A 21495-nucleotide genomic window follows, 5' to 3' on the forward strand; every position below is an offset into this window, starting at 1 on the left:
TCAGTCTGGTGATTGAAGACCGGTCTGACTGTGGTAAATAATGCTTGTGTTAGTTTTTTTTTATTGTTTTATTGTTGTTTTTTGGGTGCTGTTAACATACTAACTGCAATTAGTAAAGGCATCAAAAGCAGATTACCAACAAGCTCTTGATAACTTTGCATACATGTGGTATCTGATTTGACCCACCCCATTAATCTGGGATGTTTAGCTGTATTTTCCCTTTTTTTCTGGATTCCCCCTTTAACTCCCACTCAAACTGTATTTTGAAGCATGTAAAAGCAGATTCAAGTCCCAAATTCCAAGGTAAATACAGTTAAATGTGTAAGATGTGGCTACATTGTACAGTGAACCAATTCCTGGCTAAAATGTACCAGCCTCAGCCAGACCACGCCCACCTTAAGAAGAGTCACACATAGTGACAAGTCTGTTAACTAATGCAGGGTCTGGATTTGATCATTCAGTTATTAAAACATGAAAAAATATTAACTGTGTTGGGAGAAAAAAGCAGCATGGTGTTCGTAGTGATTTTAAAAGTCACTGTTTGTTTAGTGTTAATGAGTTTTGAAGGCGTCATGCATAAACTAAAACAACTCCCAAATAAATAAGGCTTGGATTTGTTTCACTTCAGCATACGGAATAAAAAAAAAACATGTACCATGTTCATAAGAATCTAGCTAAGACTGTTTTGTGAAGGATGAGTTGAGAAACAACAGTGTAAGAGCATATGTGCTAAAAGATACAGGATGAGAAAATGAGGCGGAAAGGGAAGAGAAGCTGTAAGAAAAAGAACAGACAGCTGAGAGACGCCTGCAGCGAGGTTTGATTTCTACTTAAATTAGACCTGCTACCAATAATCGAATTAAGCCCAAGCACTCCTGATCAATCACCGTCCATCCCACCTACAGCTGTCTTCTCTTTTGCTTCCTTCTCACCCCATCCTCACTGCTCTTCCTCGCCAAACACGTCGTTCTGTTTGCGCTTCATATTCTCAAAGTCGAAGTCACTGCCCATCATGCGCTTGTATATGTCTTTGATGTCGTTACAGGTGGTCTCGAAGTGGGTGGTGGCATCATAAGACCGTGAGGCAAAGATCTGCAGATTATATAAAAAGAATTACGCCTTTGTTTTTTATGTGCTTGTTAGGTTTAGAACAGATGGAGAAAACATAAAAGGACTCACCTGGCTCTCTGAGCCATCGTCTGTAGGTTCATACAGATCACTGATGGCCACAAACCTACAATCAAAGCAAAACGATGATCAATAATGACCAGTTTTTTGTATGCAAAACTCACACTAAATCACATAATTTTCTAATAGCAGCTTGCCAGCACTAGTCAGGTCTATTGGAGACACTGAATTGCCCTACAGGTGAATGGGTGTGTGTATGTGTGACTGTCCTGCGATGGACTGGCACCCTGTCCAAGGTGTTACTTTGTGCCTTGCACCCATTGAAAAGCTGGGACCCCCGCGATCGTAATTGGATAAGCCGTTAAGAAAGTGAGTGAGAGTAATAAATAAATAATGACCTAATATGAGGTACAGCTGAACACCTTGGACAGGACGTGAGATGCATTATTAATTAAATCCTTATAGACTTTAGACTGCTGGTACAACTGTACATAAAAAGAAGAAATAAATATACTTTTGGTCGATGGGCTCCAGCAGCTCAAGAGCAGGTGCAATTTCAGCTTCAGGCTCTGCAGTTTCCACAGTGGTGCTCACAATGGCGATGTACTTGCCCTGGGCTGCCACGTTATGGGCATAAGAAATCATACAAACGTAGATATCTGAAAACAAACCAAAAAAAATTACAGGTCAGGCTTATAACATTCAATGTGCGTTGTGTTAAATATCATTCTGCCCTCTAGTGGTGGAATTTTATAACTAATACAAGAGCTTTCCAGTGTAAGCAGAACTAGGGATATTTATGAGTATACAATCAACTAATAACTGATAAATCAGTCGTTGTTTGATCAATCCATTATTCCATATAGGTGTTCAAGTAGTTTAGTCTATATAGTATTACATTTCTCCTGATTTTCTTATAACACATTATAAATATTTCATTACGACACTACATGTGGGTGACTGGATTTCATCCTTTGTTTCCGAATGCATCATCTACTTTCCAGCAATACGTTCTTTGAAATTAATCTAATCCAATTCACTGCATGAACAAGACCCGATGGCACTGACCTGACTTGCGGTTGACTTGGTTCTGCGGTATGATGATCTGGCACGAGTTGGCATCGTTAGTGTTCTTTATGGGATGGCTGAGAATACAGATGACTCGGATCACTTGGCCTGCTTTGCGTACGCGATCTGGAATGTAACTAGGGTCGCAGATGAGCTGTTTGCATCTAGCAATCTGAAAGGAATCAACACAAAAAGACACGTGTATAAGAGTAAGCAGCCAAGCAGGAATTTCTGCAGGTGGTCTTTTTTTGTGGCCGAATAATTAAAATATGTACTTCTTTTATGCCAAGAAAAACCCTGTAGGTTGATTTATAAGTTTATTGTGGGGTTACTCGTAATACAACAGTGTGCTGGTGCAATTATACATACAACATGCAGCAATTTATTCATTTCAAGGTGCACATTATTTATATTCCTAATTCCTCAAATGATCATGATTAACTTTATTTTCTCAAGCAACTTTCTCAACCTGGCATCACACATGCTTTTCTGACTAAATGGACACAAATTCCCACATAGAACATGTCCAAAAAGTGAAAGATGACCAAATTCAGACTAATCCCCCAAAGTCTTTAAACAAAATCCACTATCGGCCATATAGTGTACATTTTCTGACTGTCTGTCTATCTGTGTATAATTGATTCCCTTTGGTGGCTCCCGTTAGGGGTCGCCACAGTAAACCATTGGTTTGCATATTTGATTCAGCACTGTTTTACACTGTTTTAACTCTCCTATTCATCCTGGATTGTGACTGCCACTAAGGATGCTGATGTGTCCTCTCCCAAAGGCTACGTTCATGTAAAGCCATGAGCCTGCTGTATTTGTGAGCCCAGCCTGGGATTCGAACCATTACGCTACAAGAGCCCTTTTTTCTGCTATGGCTATCTCAGTCCCCCTGACCTAAACCCTGTTGAAAACATGTGGAAAGAATTTCATTTAACATGTTAGGAGAAGAGTTAGAGTTATGTTGGTAAGTACAGGTACAGGTAGTGTTACCTCTCCTTCAGACTTCACTCCAATAACGTGGCCGTCCTCCACAACAATTTCGTCCACTGGTTTGTTCAGCATGTAGGTTCCACCGTAAATAGCACTAAGCCTGTCGATACAAACAGAATATTGTGATGGCTATGTTCACATCAAACAGACTGATATTTGATGCTCATTTTTACCAGTCCTGTGCCTGGGCCAGTTTGGAAGATGGCGCTAACCCAATAATGGTTACCTGAGCCGATACTTTATCCGCCTCGCCTTCCCTAGACATAACCATTTGTGATAAAACGTCTGACCAAACCAGAAGTGGGCTTGAATGTTAGACTGCCGAGCTACCTGCATGGTCGCATTAATGGTTTAAATTCCTCACCTCATGTTATGTACTGGCTTTAACTTTTGTTCTTTTTTACATAATGCCTTCAAAAAAACTACATAAGTGTAGCTTCCAAAAGGAATGTCTGTTATCATTAACTAAGCAGAATGCATTCAGTTGGTTACACTGCCTATATTTTCTACAGACCATTTAGTCACAATGGTTCAAATCCTCAATACTGTTCACTTCTTTAATGAAAACAACGTTGTTTAACTGTGGTATTTTTCTTTACATCCTAGTCACCAGTTTCATCATTCAATTTACACAATTTTGTTGCAGCCATTAATCTGACTGAAATGTGTGGTAGAAAAACATAAACTGGTATAAAACACTACAAATGGCAGTAAAAAAAAAAAGGGCATAATTAGCACCTCGACTGTTTTTCTTACCTGGCGAATCCTTGAGGCAGTTCACCCAAGCCATACAGCGGGTACAAGTACGGACTCTTTCCATAGCGTGCCAAAGATTCACTGTACAACTTAATCCGGTTGATTGTTTCCAGACACGGCTGCTCTAGATAACTGTAAGAAAGAAAAACATTAAAATACAGCAATGCATTTTTGATCAACACAGTTACATAATGTATGATAATGCAGGGCAGATGGAACGCCTTTATTTGTCATATATATAGGTACACGTGTACAGTACAATGAAATGATTTTTCTGCATATGAGAGCACAGGGGCAGCCATTGTGTGGCACCTCTTGAGTCAAGAGGGTTAAAGGCCTTGCTCAAAGGCCCAACAGTTGATGTCAGAACCTGGATTCATACCAACAAACATCCAGTTGGTAACCCACAGCTCTACCCACCAAGAAAACTATTGCCTGACAGCTAGCAATATAGAGGGTGGGGGCAAGCATGTGCTTCTTCTTAGACACAAAGCCAATCACCATCTACCTGACATGGACTAGTAGTAGAAATGCCATCCCTTAAAAAACACAACAGGGTTATTAATGCGATTTTAAACAGTTCTAGGCCAGAACTTTTTGATGCACAGGTTTATGATCTACTGGGACACAACTGGTCTTGTCTGTCGGAGGCTGGGCTGGATGTGGAATCGCCTCATTAAAATCACTCCATTACTAAGCAGGAAAAACAGAGAGCATGGTGTGATCCTTTATGCGCCTTAGGGCATCTCCCTTATAGCTGGAAGATTTAGACATCAATCCCCAGCAAAGCCATAGCCACCCAAGGTCCTAGAAAGAATTATTAAGTCTTTTCTCTGGGTGGGAGTGATGGCATAACTGTCCGCTCTGTTGGTTAAAGCAACATCAATCTTAGCTGTGTGTGAGCTCATGGTACAATTTAGGGCAATCAGTGTTTGCAAATTTAAGTGTGTTTAGCAGTTTTGAAATAAGTGAAGGCTGGCTCCAATGTCTCAGAGGAAGCACATGCTAGCCAACACTCTTCCTGACTGCAGGATGTTGCGCAATACCCACTGTTTTCTAAGTGAGCGGGTTTTGGCACAATGCATCTATTATGCTCAGTTCAAGGAGTGACTTCCCCACAATTTAGATAGATAAATAATAATAAATAATAAATCTGACACTATTCTAGACAATTTCAGTAGTTCTCTAATAAAACAAGGTCATACCCGTCTGTTCTGTAGAGAGCCAAGGCATGCCCGGTGAAATCAATAACATCCTGGCCCAAGTCGAACTTCTTATACACCTCGCCCATAGTCGTCTGTTTGGGATCAACCCCCTCGAAGGTCTTTGGGTCGTTCTCGTCAAAGTTGGCCACAAAGACTAAGAATTTCCGGAAACGTCTCTTTTCGAACATGCCCATGAGATCTAAAAAAAACAGAAGAGAGAACAATTAAGCTTCAATGCTGATGTATATTCTGGAGTGTTACATTAATACAGTGCACCATGTGCACCAACACTGGGAAACAGTGCAGTGTGAATAAACATTGTTTATACTTACTTGAAGCCAGTGCCTCAGTCTCAGTTGAAGGAACTTTGTAGATCTTCCCACCCTTGTACACAAAGCTGCCTTCCACCACTTTAAAGTCCAGATATCTGGTCACCTCAGTGTATAAAAGCATCTTAACTAACTGACCTGTTGAAATACACAACACAAGTTTCATCATTATTTAAAATATTACACATGTAAAGATGTCTATTTTAATATCTTAACCTACAAATGCAGGTCTCTACTACACAATGAAAGCCATATATTAATAACTTTAAACATACTATTGGGCTAAAGCACATTCAATACGGTTCTGTGGTCTGATGAGTTCACCTTTTACATTGTTTTGGAAATAATGGACATTGTGTTCTCAGAGTCAAAGAGGAAAAGGACCATACAATTGTTAGCCAGGGTTGGTCACGGTATGGGGGTGTCAATGGCACATGCAAAAATGCAACATTGTTGCTGAAGAGTAAATATGAATTTTAAAGCAACATATGGTGGCATCCAGATTATTTTTTCAGGGACGTCCCTGCTAGTTTTTGTATTAAGTATTATTAAGTGCTATGTACACATGCTTAAAAAACAACGCAACTGCAATGCAGGTGAGAATGGCAACAAACTTATTATAAACAGTATAAGGCACCAGCATGTATGTAGCAAATCTGACATATGAACATTAAGTATGGCTGCCTGATTACCATTTGCCATGAGAAATTTCGGGATGAGGTCAACGTTCCAGTCTCTTCCCCGGCCCATTGATTCTGGAGGCCCATTTGAAAGCTCAAATCGTTTATAAAGCTGTGTAAGATAAAATACAAAAATCAACAATTTAGTTTGTGTCAACTAAAAAAAATTATATATAAAACACGGACAGTGCTAGTTGAGTTATGTAAGACATTTAGTATTCTCACCTCCTCAAGAGGGGTGATGGAGGAACTTTCACCTCCATAGTACGGGTTCCGGTCCATGTGCAGGACTTTCTTTCCATTGACAGACATGATACCAGAAAGAATGCATTCCTACAAAAACAAAAAAAATCTATTATTTATTCAATTATTATTATTATTCTTTTGTAATAGGCCGTCCGAAGATGGAAATACACAATGAACAGGGCATCATTACAGACTTACAATATATGACAAAATTCAATCTGACAATGAATTGCTCTATAAATAGTTACAAATTTAAATGTTACTGTCTTTCCAGTTGACTCTCTAGCACTTCCAGTTAAAGTAAAATATTTACATATACCAAAGAACATGTATGTCATCATGAATTTCAATGATTTCTGCAACTGTTCTTTTTCTGTGACTAAATGCTTGAAACACATACTTCTTTGTCTAAAACCTAAAGATAACATGTAAGGTAAGGTCATATCAATAGGGCTAGTCCATCTGCACTAGTTATTTTTTTACTGTATATTCAGCTTAACATAATGGTAACTATCAATTATGATACAGTATACTTTGTACATGTGGTAGAAAATGTTGCCAAAAGTATAAAGCATTTTAGCCACACCCTCTGCCCATTCCTGTTCCAGCATGACAAGCCCCCTGTCCACAAAACAAGTCTAGTGTTGAGAATCTTACATGCAAAGAACCCTGACCTCAACCCCACCAAAGACATCAACATTGAACTGGAGCATCCATTGCAAACCAGGTTTTTTGTCTAACATTGAGCCTTGCCTTACAAATGCTTCTTTGACTGAATGGGAACACATTCACACTGACATATAATATTGTGGTAAGCCTTACCAGAAGAGAGTATAAGCTCTCTCTGAGAGTATAAGAACTCTGATCAAGTTCAGTTGTACACATTTAAAACACAACTCTGGTCGTGTCTTTAAGCACTGTATTTGTTTTAACCAAATAAGTTGGTTCTTTAACAGACTTGACTTTTTAGTAGTCTACTACATATTCTCAAAAGGGTTGAAATCAGGGCTTTAGAAGGGCCATTGCAAAAGCATAATTTTGGCTTGATTTAGCCTCCCCTAAACCAGTTTTGACATGTGTTTTGGGTCACAGTCCAGCTGTAACACCCATCTGAGTCCAAGATATAATGCCATGGCCAATAATTGACTAGATACTGTTGTGTCAGATCTATGATCCACTATCTGAGATCTGTACAGAGCTTTGTAGATTTTTTCCAGTGTAACTATAGTATCTAACTCTAATAGTTACAGTCTAACCAGCCTTATTTATATGGATATTTCAAGCTGTTCCTCCCCAAAGCTCAATTGCAGACAAAATCTAATGGGTCCAAATATTCAGAAAGCAAATCAAATTCAGTTCAGCTGTTATTCATTGTATTTTTCAGCACTAGGTAGAATCCATGCCAAGTAAAAATGGGGTCCTACCCAGTATTTGTGTGGTGCTTTTAATTAAATGTGTGTATGTTTAATAATTTGGTAGGAATTTGTGCAATATAATTGACTCACTGCTCCCTTCATAAGTCCACCTTTGGTAAGACATAATGGCCCCTCCATCCTCAGTAGTACAATACATTTGGGATCTAACCCATACATATATTAGCCTACAGTGAATTTGAATGTTATGTAATGAGAAGTATTTTGTAGTCAAGTCTTATGATATATGTTACACGCACCGTCTGGACACCAGAGCAGGACCATTACATTTTATATTATATTAAAATTGTGCTTTTGACATTTGAATACCAGGAATGCCTGAACGACATAGACAATAATAAATGAACTACTGTTAAAATACAAACCACTAATGTAACGAAGCTCATCCTACAATGGTCCACAACCTCAATTTTTTCCCTACCCGTATTCGAACAAACCCCACTCCCTGCGATGGGATTGGTTAGTCTTCTGATAGCAGCCAATCACAGCTTAGAAATCTGGTTGTGCTTTCCAATCCCAGTACAGGAGGTGGGACTTGCGGGAAACAGGTGCAGAGAAAATAACACTGGTGCTGAGGATGCGTCAGCAATAGGCCTTATTGATAATCGCACAGCATCTAATAACAAACTGAGCATATGTCATGTTTTTACATTTGGACTGTCAGCAGCAAAACGAAGATGTTAAATGATAATGTTAGCAAATAGGTCGCAAGTAAATACCTTTAAGAAATATAAATAGGATGCATACTCACTGTGAGCCCGGTTCCCAATACGATCACATCATATTCCTCATCCATGTTCTGTTATAGTCTATATATGCTCCCTATTTGCAAAAAAATATGCAAAAAGCTAGCAAATTATAGCTTCTTTCTTAGTTTAATGTAGTGTCTTAAAAGCCGGCCGTTTCCAGTTAAAACTGAATGTGTTTAATTCACTCGGTTGGTTAAAATTATGCACCCGGCGAGAACGACCAAAATGGCCCTGGGCGCGGCACCGACTCTTGTGACTCAAAATACATTCGCGTCGCGATATAGTGCCAGGTTCCTTATTTCGTCACCGATTATGTTGTTTTGCTGTTGACCTGGTTATGAAATAGATCATTGTAATTCGTCGAGTAGTACCATTCTTTTATTAACATTCAGTCATTATATACTTTTTTGCCATTTTTATTTACCCAGCCGGCTGGGCTGGGTCCATCAATCATAAGGAGATCCGAGTTAAAAGGCAGTATTCATCCGCCTTCTGCTTAGGGGGTGACGTGGTTCATTGATGACTGGTCTGCAATTCTGCACATTATTACAAATATTGTAACATTCCTCATTATATTTATTACCAAGTCGCATCCAGTTGTACTGCTATAACATTAACTTTCCACGTATTCGCGTTTTCTCCAGATGCTTCAGTTCTCTCCCAACTGTTGGCGAGATGTGAAATGATTTGTAATGGTTTGGCACTGTCCAGGATTTACTCTTGTCCTGTCCCAAATGGGTTTATTAAAACTTGGGTGTTCGATTCCCAGGTGGGGCGGGCCGGGTCCTTTCCGTGTGGAGTTTGCATGTTCTCCCCGTGTCTGCGTGGGTTTCCTCCGGGTGCTCCAGTTTCCTCCCACAGTCCAAAGACATGCAAGTGAGGTGAATTGGAGATGCTAAATTGTCCAGGACTGTGTTCGATATAACCTTGTGAACTGATGAATCTTGTGTAATGAGTAACTACCGTTCCTGTCATGAATGTAACCAAAAGTGTAAAACATGACGTTAAAATCCTAATAAACAAACAAACAAACAAAACTTGGGTTGATTCATTTTCAAGACGAACCGTTATAAAAGCCATGGAGCGCTTTTACAAACCATTTATAAAAACTTTGAGTTGTACATTTTACAAAGCTACAGTTTACATCAGGTCTGTCTTGTAAACCTTTTCTACTGAAGACCAATGAGTGAAGACTCATAAAGTCTAGTTTTAATAATGTTTATGGTTCATATCGTAGTGAAAATCCTGATTTATTAAAAAAAATATTTCCTGGCTTACAATGGGCATTTCAGTTCATCTCAAATATGTTGTGCCACTGGAGTTTCTCCACACTTTGTGAAATCATGTATTTATGGTCCACACCTTGTGAACAGAGCACAGTCATGCTGGAACAGGACTAGACCTTCCCCAGACTGTTGCCATAAAGTTGGAGGCATATTATTTCCTTTATATAATTAACTTTAAACACCTGATTGCAGTGGATGTGGCTAAAACACACAAACTCAATAATTAGAAAGGATGTTCATATATTTTTGGCCATGTAGTGTATAGTGGATTCACTGGAACTGTGCTCAAACATTTACTGTGGTATTTTTTAATGTGTAACATTTGCTAGATAACTGTAATCGTGCATAAAATGAAATTAAGAGATACAATGAAATAAAATTAAGACAATTTGTGATTTGACCAAGAGTACTCAAACTTTTGCGTTGGATACACTATACACAGCATTTGACAGATTGTATAGCATATCCTGGCAGATTTCAAATACTTCCCTTTAATTTGCATTACTTGTAAATCAGCGGCGCTGTTGTTCACATGAACTAACCCTGTCAGCAGACTCTCACATGACAACCACGGCTGATCCCAAATGGCGCTACAGACCTTAAAGTAGCACACTAGCTGTGGTACGATGGAAAGCCCTCTATACGCACTTTGTTGTGCACTAAGTGTGTAAGAATGATTTGAGATTGAACCTCAGTGTTGCCCGTAGCATATCTCACGTGACGTGGTTAAAGGATTACGGAAGTTAGTAGTTGGTGTGTTCGTTCATCAGAAATGGCTGTAATTACACTTTTATTTTTAATTTCAGTTATATGTTCATGCAAAGCTCAAGTGCCTTTAATTCTGTGGACCAGCGATGGGTATGTTATTTTGTAATGTAATTTTTAATGGTTACATGTAATACAGTCATAAGGAATGTGTATGTCTTGGCAGTCTTGTGATTTCAGTGTTGACTTCTCTGACTAAATAATGTGTACAGATGAGTTTTCCAGAAAGTTACTTTATAAATGTATTCTAGTTTTTCTAAAAACCTGCTTGGTCAGAAATGTACACAGCAGCTTGGATTATAAATATATGTAGTATAAATACTGTTCCTTGCTTGTGAGTAATTACAGCTGCTGACCATATAAATAGGGCTAGTTTGACTGCACCCATTAGACCCTTTACATTTTTGGCATTTAGCAGATGCTTTTTTCTAAAGCGACTTACAGTATACAGTCTAATCATTTAATTGTTAAGGATCTTGCTCAGGAGTCCAACAGTGGCACCCTAGCAGTGGTGGGGTTTGAACCAGCAACCTTCTGCTAACTAGTCCAATATCTTAACCGCTAGGCTACAACACTTGTAAGGTCTATTAAACTCTGAACAAATCTTAGATTTTCAGAAGTTTCACTGCACCAGTCCCTCAAAGGGCACACTAATGCACTGAACTGCACAATCTTAGTGCGATTGACTGCATAGCCAAATCCCATTCCATGACCTACTGAAGGTGCTGTACAGTATTGGACTTAAATCTTGGAACTGTGGAGCCGACTAAGGTTCAATAAACTTGGCACAGTTTTTTTTTTTGCCAAACAAGTGCACCTCCCAATGCTTGGTTGTTTCGACCATCCCCTGCACCTTGGACATTAGGCAGTCATGTCTGTGCAGACACCTAACTGGCTGATAGCACCACTGAGATTTAAATCCTGGATATCTGGGTTTTAGGGGCAGTGGGCTAGCAGACTTTTTTAAACTGCTGCGGAACCTGGGCGCTCTTTCATTTAAGCTATTTAAAACTTAGCTATTAACAGTTTAAATGCTTGTTCTATTGGATGGATAAATATAGATAGATTGATTCAACTTTATTGTCATTGCTTGGTACAGTTACAAGGCAACAAAATGCAGTAAGCATCTACCAGAAGTGCAAATAGTAGCATTGTGCAAAAAAATAATAATAAAAATAACTTGTTTTGAATACCAAAACTCTACAATATCTCCAGCATTATATATCCAGAGTATTGCCCAAATCCTACATGACAGACATGTTGAAATAGAATTCATGGCAGATATGTAATACTGGAACATTTAATCAATGCTCTGTTTTTTATGTAGGTACACCTTGCCAACACTGTCTGAACTATCAGCTGGTGAGATTGTCTCAGGTGGAAAGTTGATGTCCTATCTGAAATCAGCCTTGCCAGCTTCTCAACACAATGTGGTGCTCTTTCTTCAGGATGAGGTGGGTGATGACAGTGAGGCTTACTTCCCCTTCTGATATGTAGATTCATACTTGATCTGGTCATCATGGTAAAATGTGACTCTGAGACACTTCCTCCACGTCTCACTTCCTCCTAGAGTTTCCATCGGACACACCAGAATTAGCACACACAGTATTTCGGGGAACCAGGCTATAAAGAGTAATGTGTAGATAAACTAAACTCAAGTTATGTTAGCAGCTCAAGATCAAGAGCACCACAAAACTGATGTTAATAATTAATATTAAATATTGTTATTTGTATTGTATTGTTGTTTGCACATTCTATACTAAATATTTGGAGACAGGGCGACACGGTGGGTAGCACTGTCACAGCAAGAAGGGCCTGGGTGGAGCGGTCTGTGTTCTTTCTGTGTGGAGTCTGCATGTGTGGAGTTTGAATGTTCTCCCCATGTGTTCTCTTAATGTGGCCAGAAGTATGCAAACACTTATGGTTCGCTCCCTCCTTTGTGGCTGTAATAGCCTCCACTTGATGTTTCACTTTATCCCAAATGGGGTTAAGATCAAGGTCCACTGCAGGCCATTGAACCAAACTCATCAAATCATGTATTTGAGGACCAGCACAGTCATGCTGGAAAATGACCATAAGTCATGTGTGCATCTGACCATAAGCATGTTGGTCATCTACTTTCAAGAACATGAGTACTCCCCATTGATGCTAATACTGCTTTCATGGAAGGTCCATGATGACCTCTGGAAAGTCTTTCCACAAGATTGATTGGTTGCCTATGGGGTAAAGTCAGGCACTGATCTTAATTGTGGAGGCCTTGCTCATAATCAACAGTTGTAGGCAGGGATTTGTGCAGTTCACTGAAGTTTCTCAATTTAAAATTATCAACCCATAACTTTATGATCTTTGTTTGTGCCCAGACATAAAGAAAGGCATGTTGAAATAAAAAAGGAAGTCTATAATTTATTTTATACAGTTGATTTTATTCACCTGTTAGCAGTGGGAAGGACTGAAACATACAAACTCTATAATCATATAAATATGGTAAAATGGTGTTAATATATTTTTGGCCCAGCATTATTTCCTGGAGAGTTTTACAATCTATGATATGTACTCAACTCAGTCTGTTTCTGCTTTTTGTGCAGTTAAGTGTAGATGATTTCACAGCATATGGTGGAGTGTACGGAAACAAAGAAGACAGTGTATTTAAAAACCTAGAGGTAAGCCTGTATAAGCATATTGTAACTACTGTTTTCTCCAACATTTAGACACCACTGGCCATAATAGTTTTTCTGATCATTTTGAAGTGAGCAGAAGGTGCAACCACTGCAGCAAACCTACATTTTCTGCATATGATTTTACACACTTAACTAATATTTGACCAACTTCAAAAATTAAAAAAAATTAAATATGATTGTGCTATGTGTGAAAGCACACTGAACATCTCTATCAATTTTGATGTGCCTTCAAATTGGTCAGGTAATTAACAGACACAGTTGGCCAGGTCTGAGGAAGGAAAGGCCAGATGGAGAATTACCTCCTTGTCAATACAACAGCAAGTTTATACTGTCTGGTTAGGATACCAGCACAACTTGTGAAGAAATATAGACAGAAGTGTGTTGTCCTTTGTATTAGTCAAAAGCTTTTAGTAAGGATCTACTGCTTGGGTTTAAATGTCAGTGGTGTCATTGGCCTGACCAAGGTCTCAACATACTTGATAGGCTGTACCTGAAAGAAGGATAGGTTAGAACCCCACTGCACCACCACAGCACTTTGACAACTACTTTTTGAAAAAAGAAAATAATAATAATAATTAAGTGTTCCAAACTTTTAGTCACAAAAAAAGAACTATTACAGAATACTTCAAATCTTCCAGACCTGCATGTCCCTTACATGTGTAAACATTTGACTGTTTAGAACATAAAAAACATAGGTGTCTTTACATTTTGCTGTTGGATAGTTTTGTGTTACAAAAGTGATTTGAAAGTGTAATGTTTAACATTGAATACATATTTGGACCACAGACATGACATGTACCCAAAAAATCTTATAAAAAATAAGCCAAACTTTTTGTTCTCTTACCAGTCCGCATTGCAGGCATCAAGTTCCCTGGTGCTGCCAGCTCTGGCCTGGACTGCTGCTGCGTCAGTGCAGGAAATTTTCCAGCAGGAACTTGGCATCCCATCAATTAATCTGGTACCAGCAGAACTTGCAGAGCTTCAGCTAAAAAGCTCCCAGCCATCTCTGATTGTTGTCAGACTTCCGTACTCCAGCAGGTACAGCACATTGTTTTGCAAAATGGAAACAAAATTGTGTCCCATTGTCATGCAATATTTTCTTATGGTGACACATACTTTTGCCCCTGTGGTGTTTAAATATCTATAGAATTGACAGAAGGGTTGAGGAAATGTAAATATTCTCTTAATTTGTTTGACAGTGCCCAGTCAAAAGAGCTCCTCAGGAAAAATGGTGAGTTGTTTATTAATACATATTTCGTGTAAAATTTGTTTTAAAAACCGATTTGCACTCATAACGATGATCCCATCACAGAAACTACAGTACAGTGCTCCCATTTGTGGAGAAACTCTTACTGATAAAGGCAAGTGAGCAAGTGCCTGTGAGGTGCTTTTCATCTTAAAATAAAACTTATGGACCAATCACATTCTGACATTCTGGTTATTATTGGATCATATTATTTACATTTTTTCATGTGTAGCTACTGTACTATAAGTAGGGGCGGCACAGTGGCTAAGTGGATAGCACTGTTGCCTCACAGCAAGATGGTCCTGGGTTTAATCCCCAGGTGGGGCGGTCCGCAAATTATTTTACCTGATAACCGACCATTATTAGTTGATGGTTAATTAACCAGCATGGTAACAACTAAGAGTGCCTGATGGCATAGTCTCTGCTCTAACTTGTGACCTTTGGATAATAGGGCAAAAGCCTTTGTGTTATGCCACTTTGAAGCAGCAAACAGTAATTGTTAGTTTATTTTTTTGACTCTCATGTGTGATCACTCTCTTTTGGTAGATGAGACCATTGGCTATGTGTTGAGTGAGCTGAGAGATCGGAGTGTACCTTACACTGCTGTTTATACTGGACTTAAACCCTCACATGTAAGTAGAACCACAATTTACTAAAGAACTCACATTCTTAACCCAATGTTTTTATGTTTGTCATGTATACAAAAACAGATCACTTTTGGGAGGCTATAATGGCTGGTGTTAATAGACGACCAGTATTGAAATTGATTTGCCAGTCTTTGTACAGTCTATGGAATATGCAGGGGTTTAGGGCAGTAGTTCTTTTCTTTTCCATTTTACTACCTGCTAACTCCTGGTCAGAATGATGTTGGATCCAGTGCCAACCACTGCAAGGCAGGAAAAATAGGGTGGAAATCCATTACAGGGCACCACTCACACATATACTCACTCACTCACTCACTCACTCACTCACTCACTCACTCACTCACTCACTCACATACACAAGTCAAGTCAATTTTATTTGTATAGCGCTTTTTACAATGGACATTGTCTTAAACCAACTTTACAGACTCCAGGACCAACAGACCAAAAACCCCTGTTGAGCAAGCCGAGGGCAACCGTGGCAAGGAAAAACTCACTTAAAAATATGGGAAGAAACCTTGAGAGGAACCAGACTCAGCAGGGACCCCCATCCTCCATGGGCGGCCTGGAGGACAAAAGGCTATTGGAAATGGCTGTTCAATAACATGAAGAAACCCATGCAGACAATCAAAATATACTGCAGGAGGTGATTATTGTTCCTCAGGACCTGTGAAACACGAAGCACAAAATGGAAATACACTCTGTACAAGGCCATCATGAAGAAGTAGAGAAACAACCACCCTGAAACCACCCTGTCTAGGTCAGACCATTCCTCTAAACAAGCATAAAAAGCCTTTATAAAGGAGTTGCAGCCTGTACAACATACTCTCGCTTTAAAATAGAGGGATAAGACAACAGTACACGTGGCTTGAATTCTGACTGGCAAGCTGGTGTAAATCTAACAAGGCACATCAGCAAGGTTACACCATTCCTGCTGTATAATGATAATGTATAAAGGTTCTAGTGAAATGTGTACATATTTCAGGTTTGTTTCAAGGGTTGGGTGTTTGAACATTTTTTTATGGCCTTGTCATGACTTTACATTGTATTTTGGGGGAAATCATTCTACCTTTATGGTTTTCCTGCAATCTGAAGTCACGTCTGTGCTCTCTTGTGTCCTCTGTAGGTGATTCAGGACTCGGACATGGCTAATGTCTTTTCAGGCCGCTCGCTACTGCAGGCGCCACCAGCACCAGCCGTCAAACCACCAGTGACTTTTAACGCTACCCAAGATGTCCCATGTATCCTGCTCTGGGCTGATCTTCTGAATATCAGTTATGATAACAGCCAATGGTTCGACCTCGGTGCCCTTACGTTTAATAGCACCGCCAATTTGACCGGTTCCAGCTGTGATGAAACACTGTCCAGGTGAGAAGCTTTGAAGAATATTTACAGATGCTTTGCTGGTTCTGCTAACTGTGGACACCCGACCATGTGCTTGGGACGTCTCTTTCCAAACCATGGCATTATTATAGGGATTGGTCCAGTCTCCAATTGTATGAGAAGGCTTTCCAGTAGATTTTGGAGTGTCTTTAGGAGTTCATACTTATTCCAGTTCAAATTGTATCATTAGAAGCAGTGTCCACAAACAGTTGACCATATAGTGTCTGTAACATGTAGTGAATATTGACCTAAACCCTGCCCCTTATTTGTTTTGTTTTTTTCAGACTCGTCCTGAATTACCAAAATGTGCTGAATTTCCGGTCTTTACGCCTTACGTAAGTATTCAGAATGTAAATGTTTATACTAACATACTTTCTGAATGAGGATGGTCATTTTCCATAATATCAAGAATGGATATTATGGCGCCCAGGTGGCGCAGCGGGATATTCCACTGACGCACCGGCACCGAGTTTCTGAACCTCCCGGTTCGAGGCTCGGTGTTGCCACCGGTCGGCTGGGCGCCATCTGGCGGGCATAATTGGCAGTGCCTGCAGGGTGGGGGACCGGACTATATGTGGGTGGGTGGGTCTTCATGCGCTGTGTAGGGACCCTGATTTGCAGAAGAGACGCCCGTGCAGAATGCACGGACGAGAAGAGGAGGGCTGTACACGTGTAAAGAAGGCGTGGGGCAGCGGCGTGCTCTCCTTGGATGCAGGTCTGGTGTGCCTGTTAGCAGCGGAAGACAGATTGGAAGCGCTAAAAATTGGGAGAAAAATTGGGGAGAAAATTCGGAGAAAAATAATAAAAAAATAAAATAAAAAAAAGTGGATATTATTAAAAAAAAAAAATTATTATCAGATTTATCATTTGGTTGATGTGTGCAGCTCATACAATTAGGCCGGTGTTTCAGTGTGCCTTAACCAGCAGACAAAATCGCTCATCTCGCCTGTGCTATGCTCACCGACAGCCAATTTAGTGCTGCTGCAACCAAGAAAAAATCCAGTGAACAAGTTTTGGCTTGGTTTGAAACTGTGGGTCAACATCTCATTCTGATGGCTTCTACAAGGCTGGTTTAAAATCCACCAATAGCAGGATGGCAGGGGATGATGCAAAGCACAGTCCATGTTGTTATTTTTGTTAGCCAGCCTTGAACAGCTACAGACTTTCCTTTGCCATTAAAGCCATGGGCTTGTTTTGGGTTTTTGTCGTACCACTTTGCACAAGGCCTTGAGAGGTGTCTAACACCATTTGCCACCAAACAGATTTAGTCGTTGAAATAGAGCCGCTTGAGACCTGGATGGTTCAAGACCTGCAATGTTGGAAGTTTCATTAAAAATATAAATTGAATGTGGCATAGAAATCACAGTACTTCTTAGTCTGTCTAAATAATATTAAAATGTAGTAACTAATGCACACTAGAACCAGGTAAGGTGCCTTCCGCAGCTTCACCAAACAATAATTTAATCATTTTAGCACAATGTGTATGGGAAAATGTAATTTTCTGAAGAAACATTGCCAAATTTGTGTTGACATATTTGTTGATAGCTAAATGGCCATTTGCTCAGCTTTTTTCACAGGCCTTATTACTATAGATTTACCTCCATTATTGTCCTGCAATATTTAGATTATATTCAAAGTGGGTCATTTCCGGTGTGGTGTCTATTCCTGTCAGTAAGCCTACTCTTGTAACCACTGTTCCTTACTGCTGATGTTTGTTACTGACATTTGTAGTTTTTTCCACTTAGTCATAGCCCATAGTGCATAGTGGGTCATAGCCCACTGTTTGGCCTTTTAAAGTCTCATTTGGATGTTGCTTTAAAGTCACCAATCAAATTCCGTATACTGACACAAAACTTTCTTCTTTATTCTTCAGCTTCTCAATGCGCAAGAAGTTCTTTCCAGTATCTGCTCGTAACTGGACGGTCATGGAGCAGGTGGAGCTGAACTTTGATGGCCAGACAGCCACATTTAATGCCAGTCATGGTATCTATGCCCCTGCAGAGTATTCCTTTCACTGCCAAAAGGTCAGCAGCGCTGAGAGTCCACTGCTGGTGCCATCCAACTTTACAGACCTAGCCAACCACTGGAATCTTTTCTTCACTGACTTTCAGGTAACGGAACTATATAAAACAAATGGAACTAATTTTGTTGATGCATTTGGCTAATGCTTTTTTCTAAAAGTCTTAGCCAGTGTAAAGATCAATGATTAATCACACTAGCCCGCTGCCACTGGGATCCAGGGTTCGAATCCACAGCAGTGCAATCAGCCGGTCAAATGTCTGCATAAACACGATTGGCTATGTGTAGGGGTGAGGGGGATGGCCAAGGCAATGTGTGAATGAATAAATAAATAAATGAATGAATAAATTAATGAAACTGAACCCTAGAATAATATAATGGAATGTTTAAATTAATTCATTGTGTTGTTTGAAAACCAGATCCAGGGCTTCAACGTGACTGGAGGTAATTTCTCATATGCCAGCGACTGTTCCAGCTTCTTTACCCCAGGAATCTGGATGGGGCTTCTCACCACTCTGCTCATGGTACTCATACTCACCTATGGCCTGCACATGATCATGCAGCTGCACACCATGGACCGCTTCGACGATCCTAAAGGCCCGAGTATTTCAGTGCCTCAGAATGAGTAAAAAGCCAAAGATGAAGATGCACTGTGCTCTGTTTTATCATCAGACTGTATCAGAAAGCTGTTTCTATTGAGCATTTCTGGTTGGTAGCAGGAATGGTCCAGTGATTATTTTATACACTGTACAACTTGATCAGTATGAAAGATATCAGATGTTTTGGTAGTTTTTATACTGCTGTACCTTTTTTTTTCTTTTTTCTTTATACTGAAAAGCCAGATTTGCTGAAGAATAATTTTTCTTTTTAGATAAATTATCAATTCATTTTAAGAGAACAGTCACGTTTTGTTTGTAAATTAAAAAAAAAAGCTTTGTTATGGCTATTGAGGCTTTTTTAAAATTTAATTTATGGCTTGGGTGGTTTAGTGATTAAATTTGCTAGCTGTTTATATTCTCCATTGGTAGTGGTGACTCAGTGGTTAATGTACTGAACCTGCAATCAGAAGGTTGCTGGTTCAAGCTGATTCACTGGCGATTTGTCATTGTTGGGCCAGATGCTTGCACTGTAATTGGTTGTAACCATATGCCGCTTTGGATAAAAGCGTCTGCTAAATGCCATAAATGTAAGTTATTGACTATGTCTGAGGGGGCGATGGATTGGCATCCTGCCCGGGGTGTGTTACTGCACTGCACCCAGTGATTTCTGGAAAGCCAGACCTACCACGACCAGGATGAAGCAGTGGTAAAAATGACAATGACATTAATTCCTTTATTAAACAGGATAAGAACTCAAAAAGACACACCCCAGACTGCTCTTACTAATGAATTATTAACCTTCTAGTTCCTGCCACTACACTGATTTTAGTAAGTTGACTCAGACACACATCATTCTTTTCCTGCATGATAAACAGTGAGACCATTTGTCCAGTCTTTTCTGGCTTATCCTGAATCATTTTGTAGAAAATGATGCAGCAACATTTGTTTGATATTACCAAATTGCCAAACTGGACAGATATGAATTTATTTATATTTGGTTATGTGGAAACACTTTATCTAAGTGTTATTTATACTGAGCATTAATACTCTATTTTTAAGATCTTGTGCCAAAACTCATGACGAGACTGTAGAGCAGTTTTATAAACTCATACTGTTAGAAATAAACTTATATCCATATTTAAGGTGGACTATGCAACTGTTCTTTTAATCTACATGACAAACAAAAGGTTTCTGGAGGTCTATTATTATTTATTTCCTTTTTTACATCAGTGATTAAGTTCCAGTGTTTTAGCCATATCCATTGCCATTGTATAAACAATTGCTTGTTTAACATACATCACGTGCATTCAACTTTGTGGAAAAGTGTACACAAAACTGGGTTTGATGAGTTTGGTGTGAAAGAACTTCAGTGGCCTTTACAGAGCCCTGGCCCCAAACCCACCTAAATATCTTCAGAACAAGGAATTAAAAGCCTGAGCTTTCTTATCCAACAAATGCTTGTTTAACTGAACAAGGGTTCTGGAATGGATGCATTGTACAACGTTAACATTTTTTCTTAACAGATGTCTCAGTGTCAATGCACCACCAAAGTGTCCTTAAACAGTTTGTTTTCTTGTACTTCAGAAGTGCTCTTGAATAAAAACGTTAAAGTAATAATAACCGTTGTTACTCATCTGTATTGTGTGTGTGTATGTTATACATTAGTCATTGAGTGAGACATGAGCATCCTATATGATCCTAGGGTTGAATTGGGCTAATACTAAAATCCCATTTGTGTCATGTAACACATCGTCAAACATTCAGGTCTGAACAAACATTATTTTTTAATCCAAAATAAAATATTGCCAAAGCACAACACTCCACAACACTCCAGGTCAACGTCATTGTTTTGTGTTGGCAACAGTTTTTTTTAAAGCATGACTGGTCTGCACAAAGCAAAACCTATAACGACAGGTTGTGACTAAAGTTTGTTTGGTGTGAAAAAACTCCCAGGTCCTGACCTCAACCCCACAGAAATGCAAAAGTTTATCTTATCTTAAAGATTTAATTTGGTGTTTTATTTAATTAATTTTGTCCCATTCAACTTGACAAACTGTTTTTAGGTTGACCCAAGATTTTATTGAAGTGGCTTCTCTCTTACTTTAGCTACTAAAGCTCAGAGAGACTGATTGCTACCAAATGCGTAAAATGTTTCCAATCAATTGTCACTGTTTTTACAATTATGTAATTAAACTCGGTGCAGTCTGAAGTGTTTATTTCTAGAACTTATGTAAATGTATTTTTGTAACCTTTACATTTTAGGTATACATGTTCAACATATATAATCG

The 21495-nt window shown here is 39.3% G+C and overlaps 2 protein-coding genes across 2 annotated transcripts; one reads left to right on the forward strand and one right to left on the reverse strand.

The window, feature by feature from the left end:
* Positions 1 to 675: 675 nt before the first annotated feature.
* gdi1 (GDP dissociation inhibitor 1) lies at positions 676 to 8637 on the reverse strand. Its single transcript, XM_063016076.1, has 11 exons — positions 8593 to 8637; positions 6388 to 6495; positions 6175 to 6274; positions 5486 to 5620; positions 5154 to 5352; positions 3949 to 4080; positions 3193 to 3292; positions 2197 to 2368; positions 1643 to 1787; positions 1180 to 1234; positions 676 to 1092 (listed from the first exon to the last, which is right to left on the reverse strand). The coding sequence occupies exons 1-11, from the start codon at positions 8635 to 8637 to the stop codon at positions 940 to 942; spliced, it is 1344 nt and encodes a 447-aa protein (XP_062872146.1). The 3' UTR covers positions 676 to 939.
* A 2011-nt stretch (positions 8638 to 10648) lies between these two features.
* On the forward strand, positions 10649 to 20827 carry atp6ap1b (ATPase H+ transporting accessory protein 1b). The gene is made up of 10 exons (XM_063015176.1): positions 10649 to 10734; positions 11969 to 12095; positions 13227 to 13301; positions 14167 to 14357; positions 14519 to 14550; positions 15112 to 15197; positions 16333 to 16574; positions 16874 to 16924; positions 18463 to 18700; positions 19028 to 20827. Exons 1-10 carry the CDS (start codon positions 10649 to 10651, stop codon positions 19235 to 19237), a joined length of 1338 nt encoding a protein of 445 aa, XP_062871246.1. The 3' UTR covers positions 19238 to 20827.
* The last annotated feature ends 668 nt before the right edge of the window (positions 20828 to 21495 follow it).

Source organism: Trichomycterus rosablanca, chromosome 19 (genome assembly GCF_030014385.1).
Source record: "Trichomycterus rosablanca isolate fTriRos1 chromosome 19, fTriRos1.hap1, whole genome shotgun sequence".
In the NCBI taxonomy this organism is placed as follows: Eukaryota; Metazoa; Chordata; class Actinopteri; order Siluriformes; family Trichomycteridae; genus Trichomycterus; species Trichomycterus rosablanca.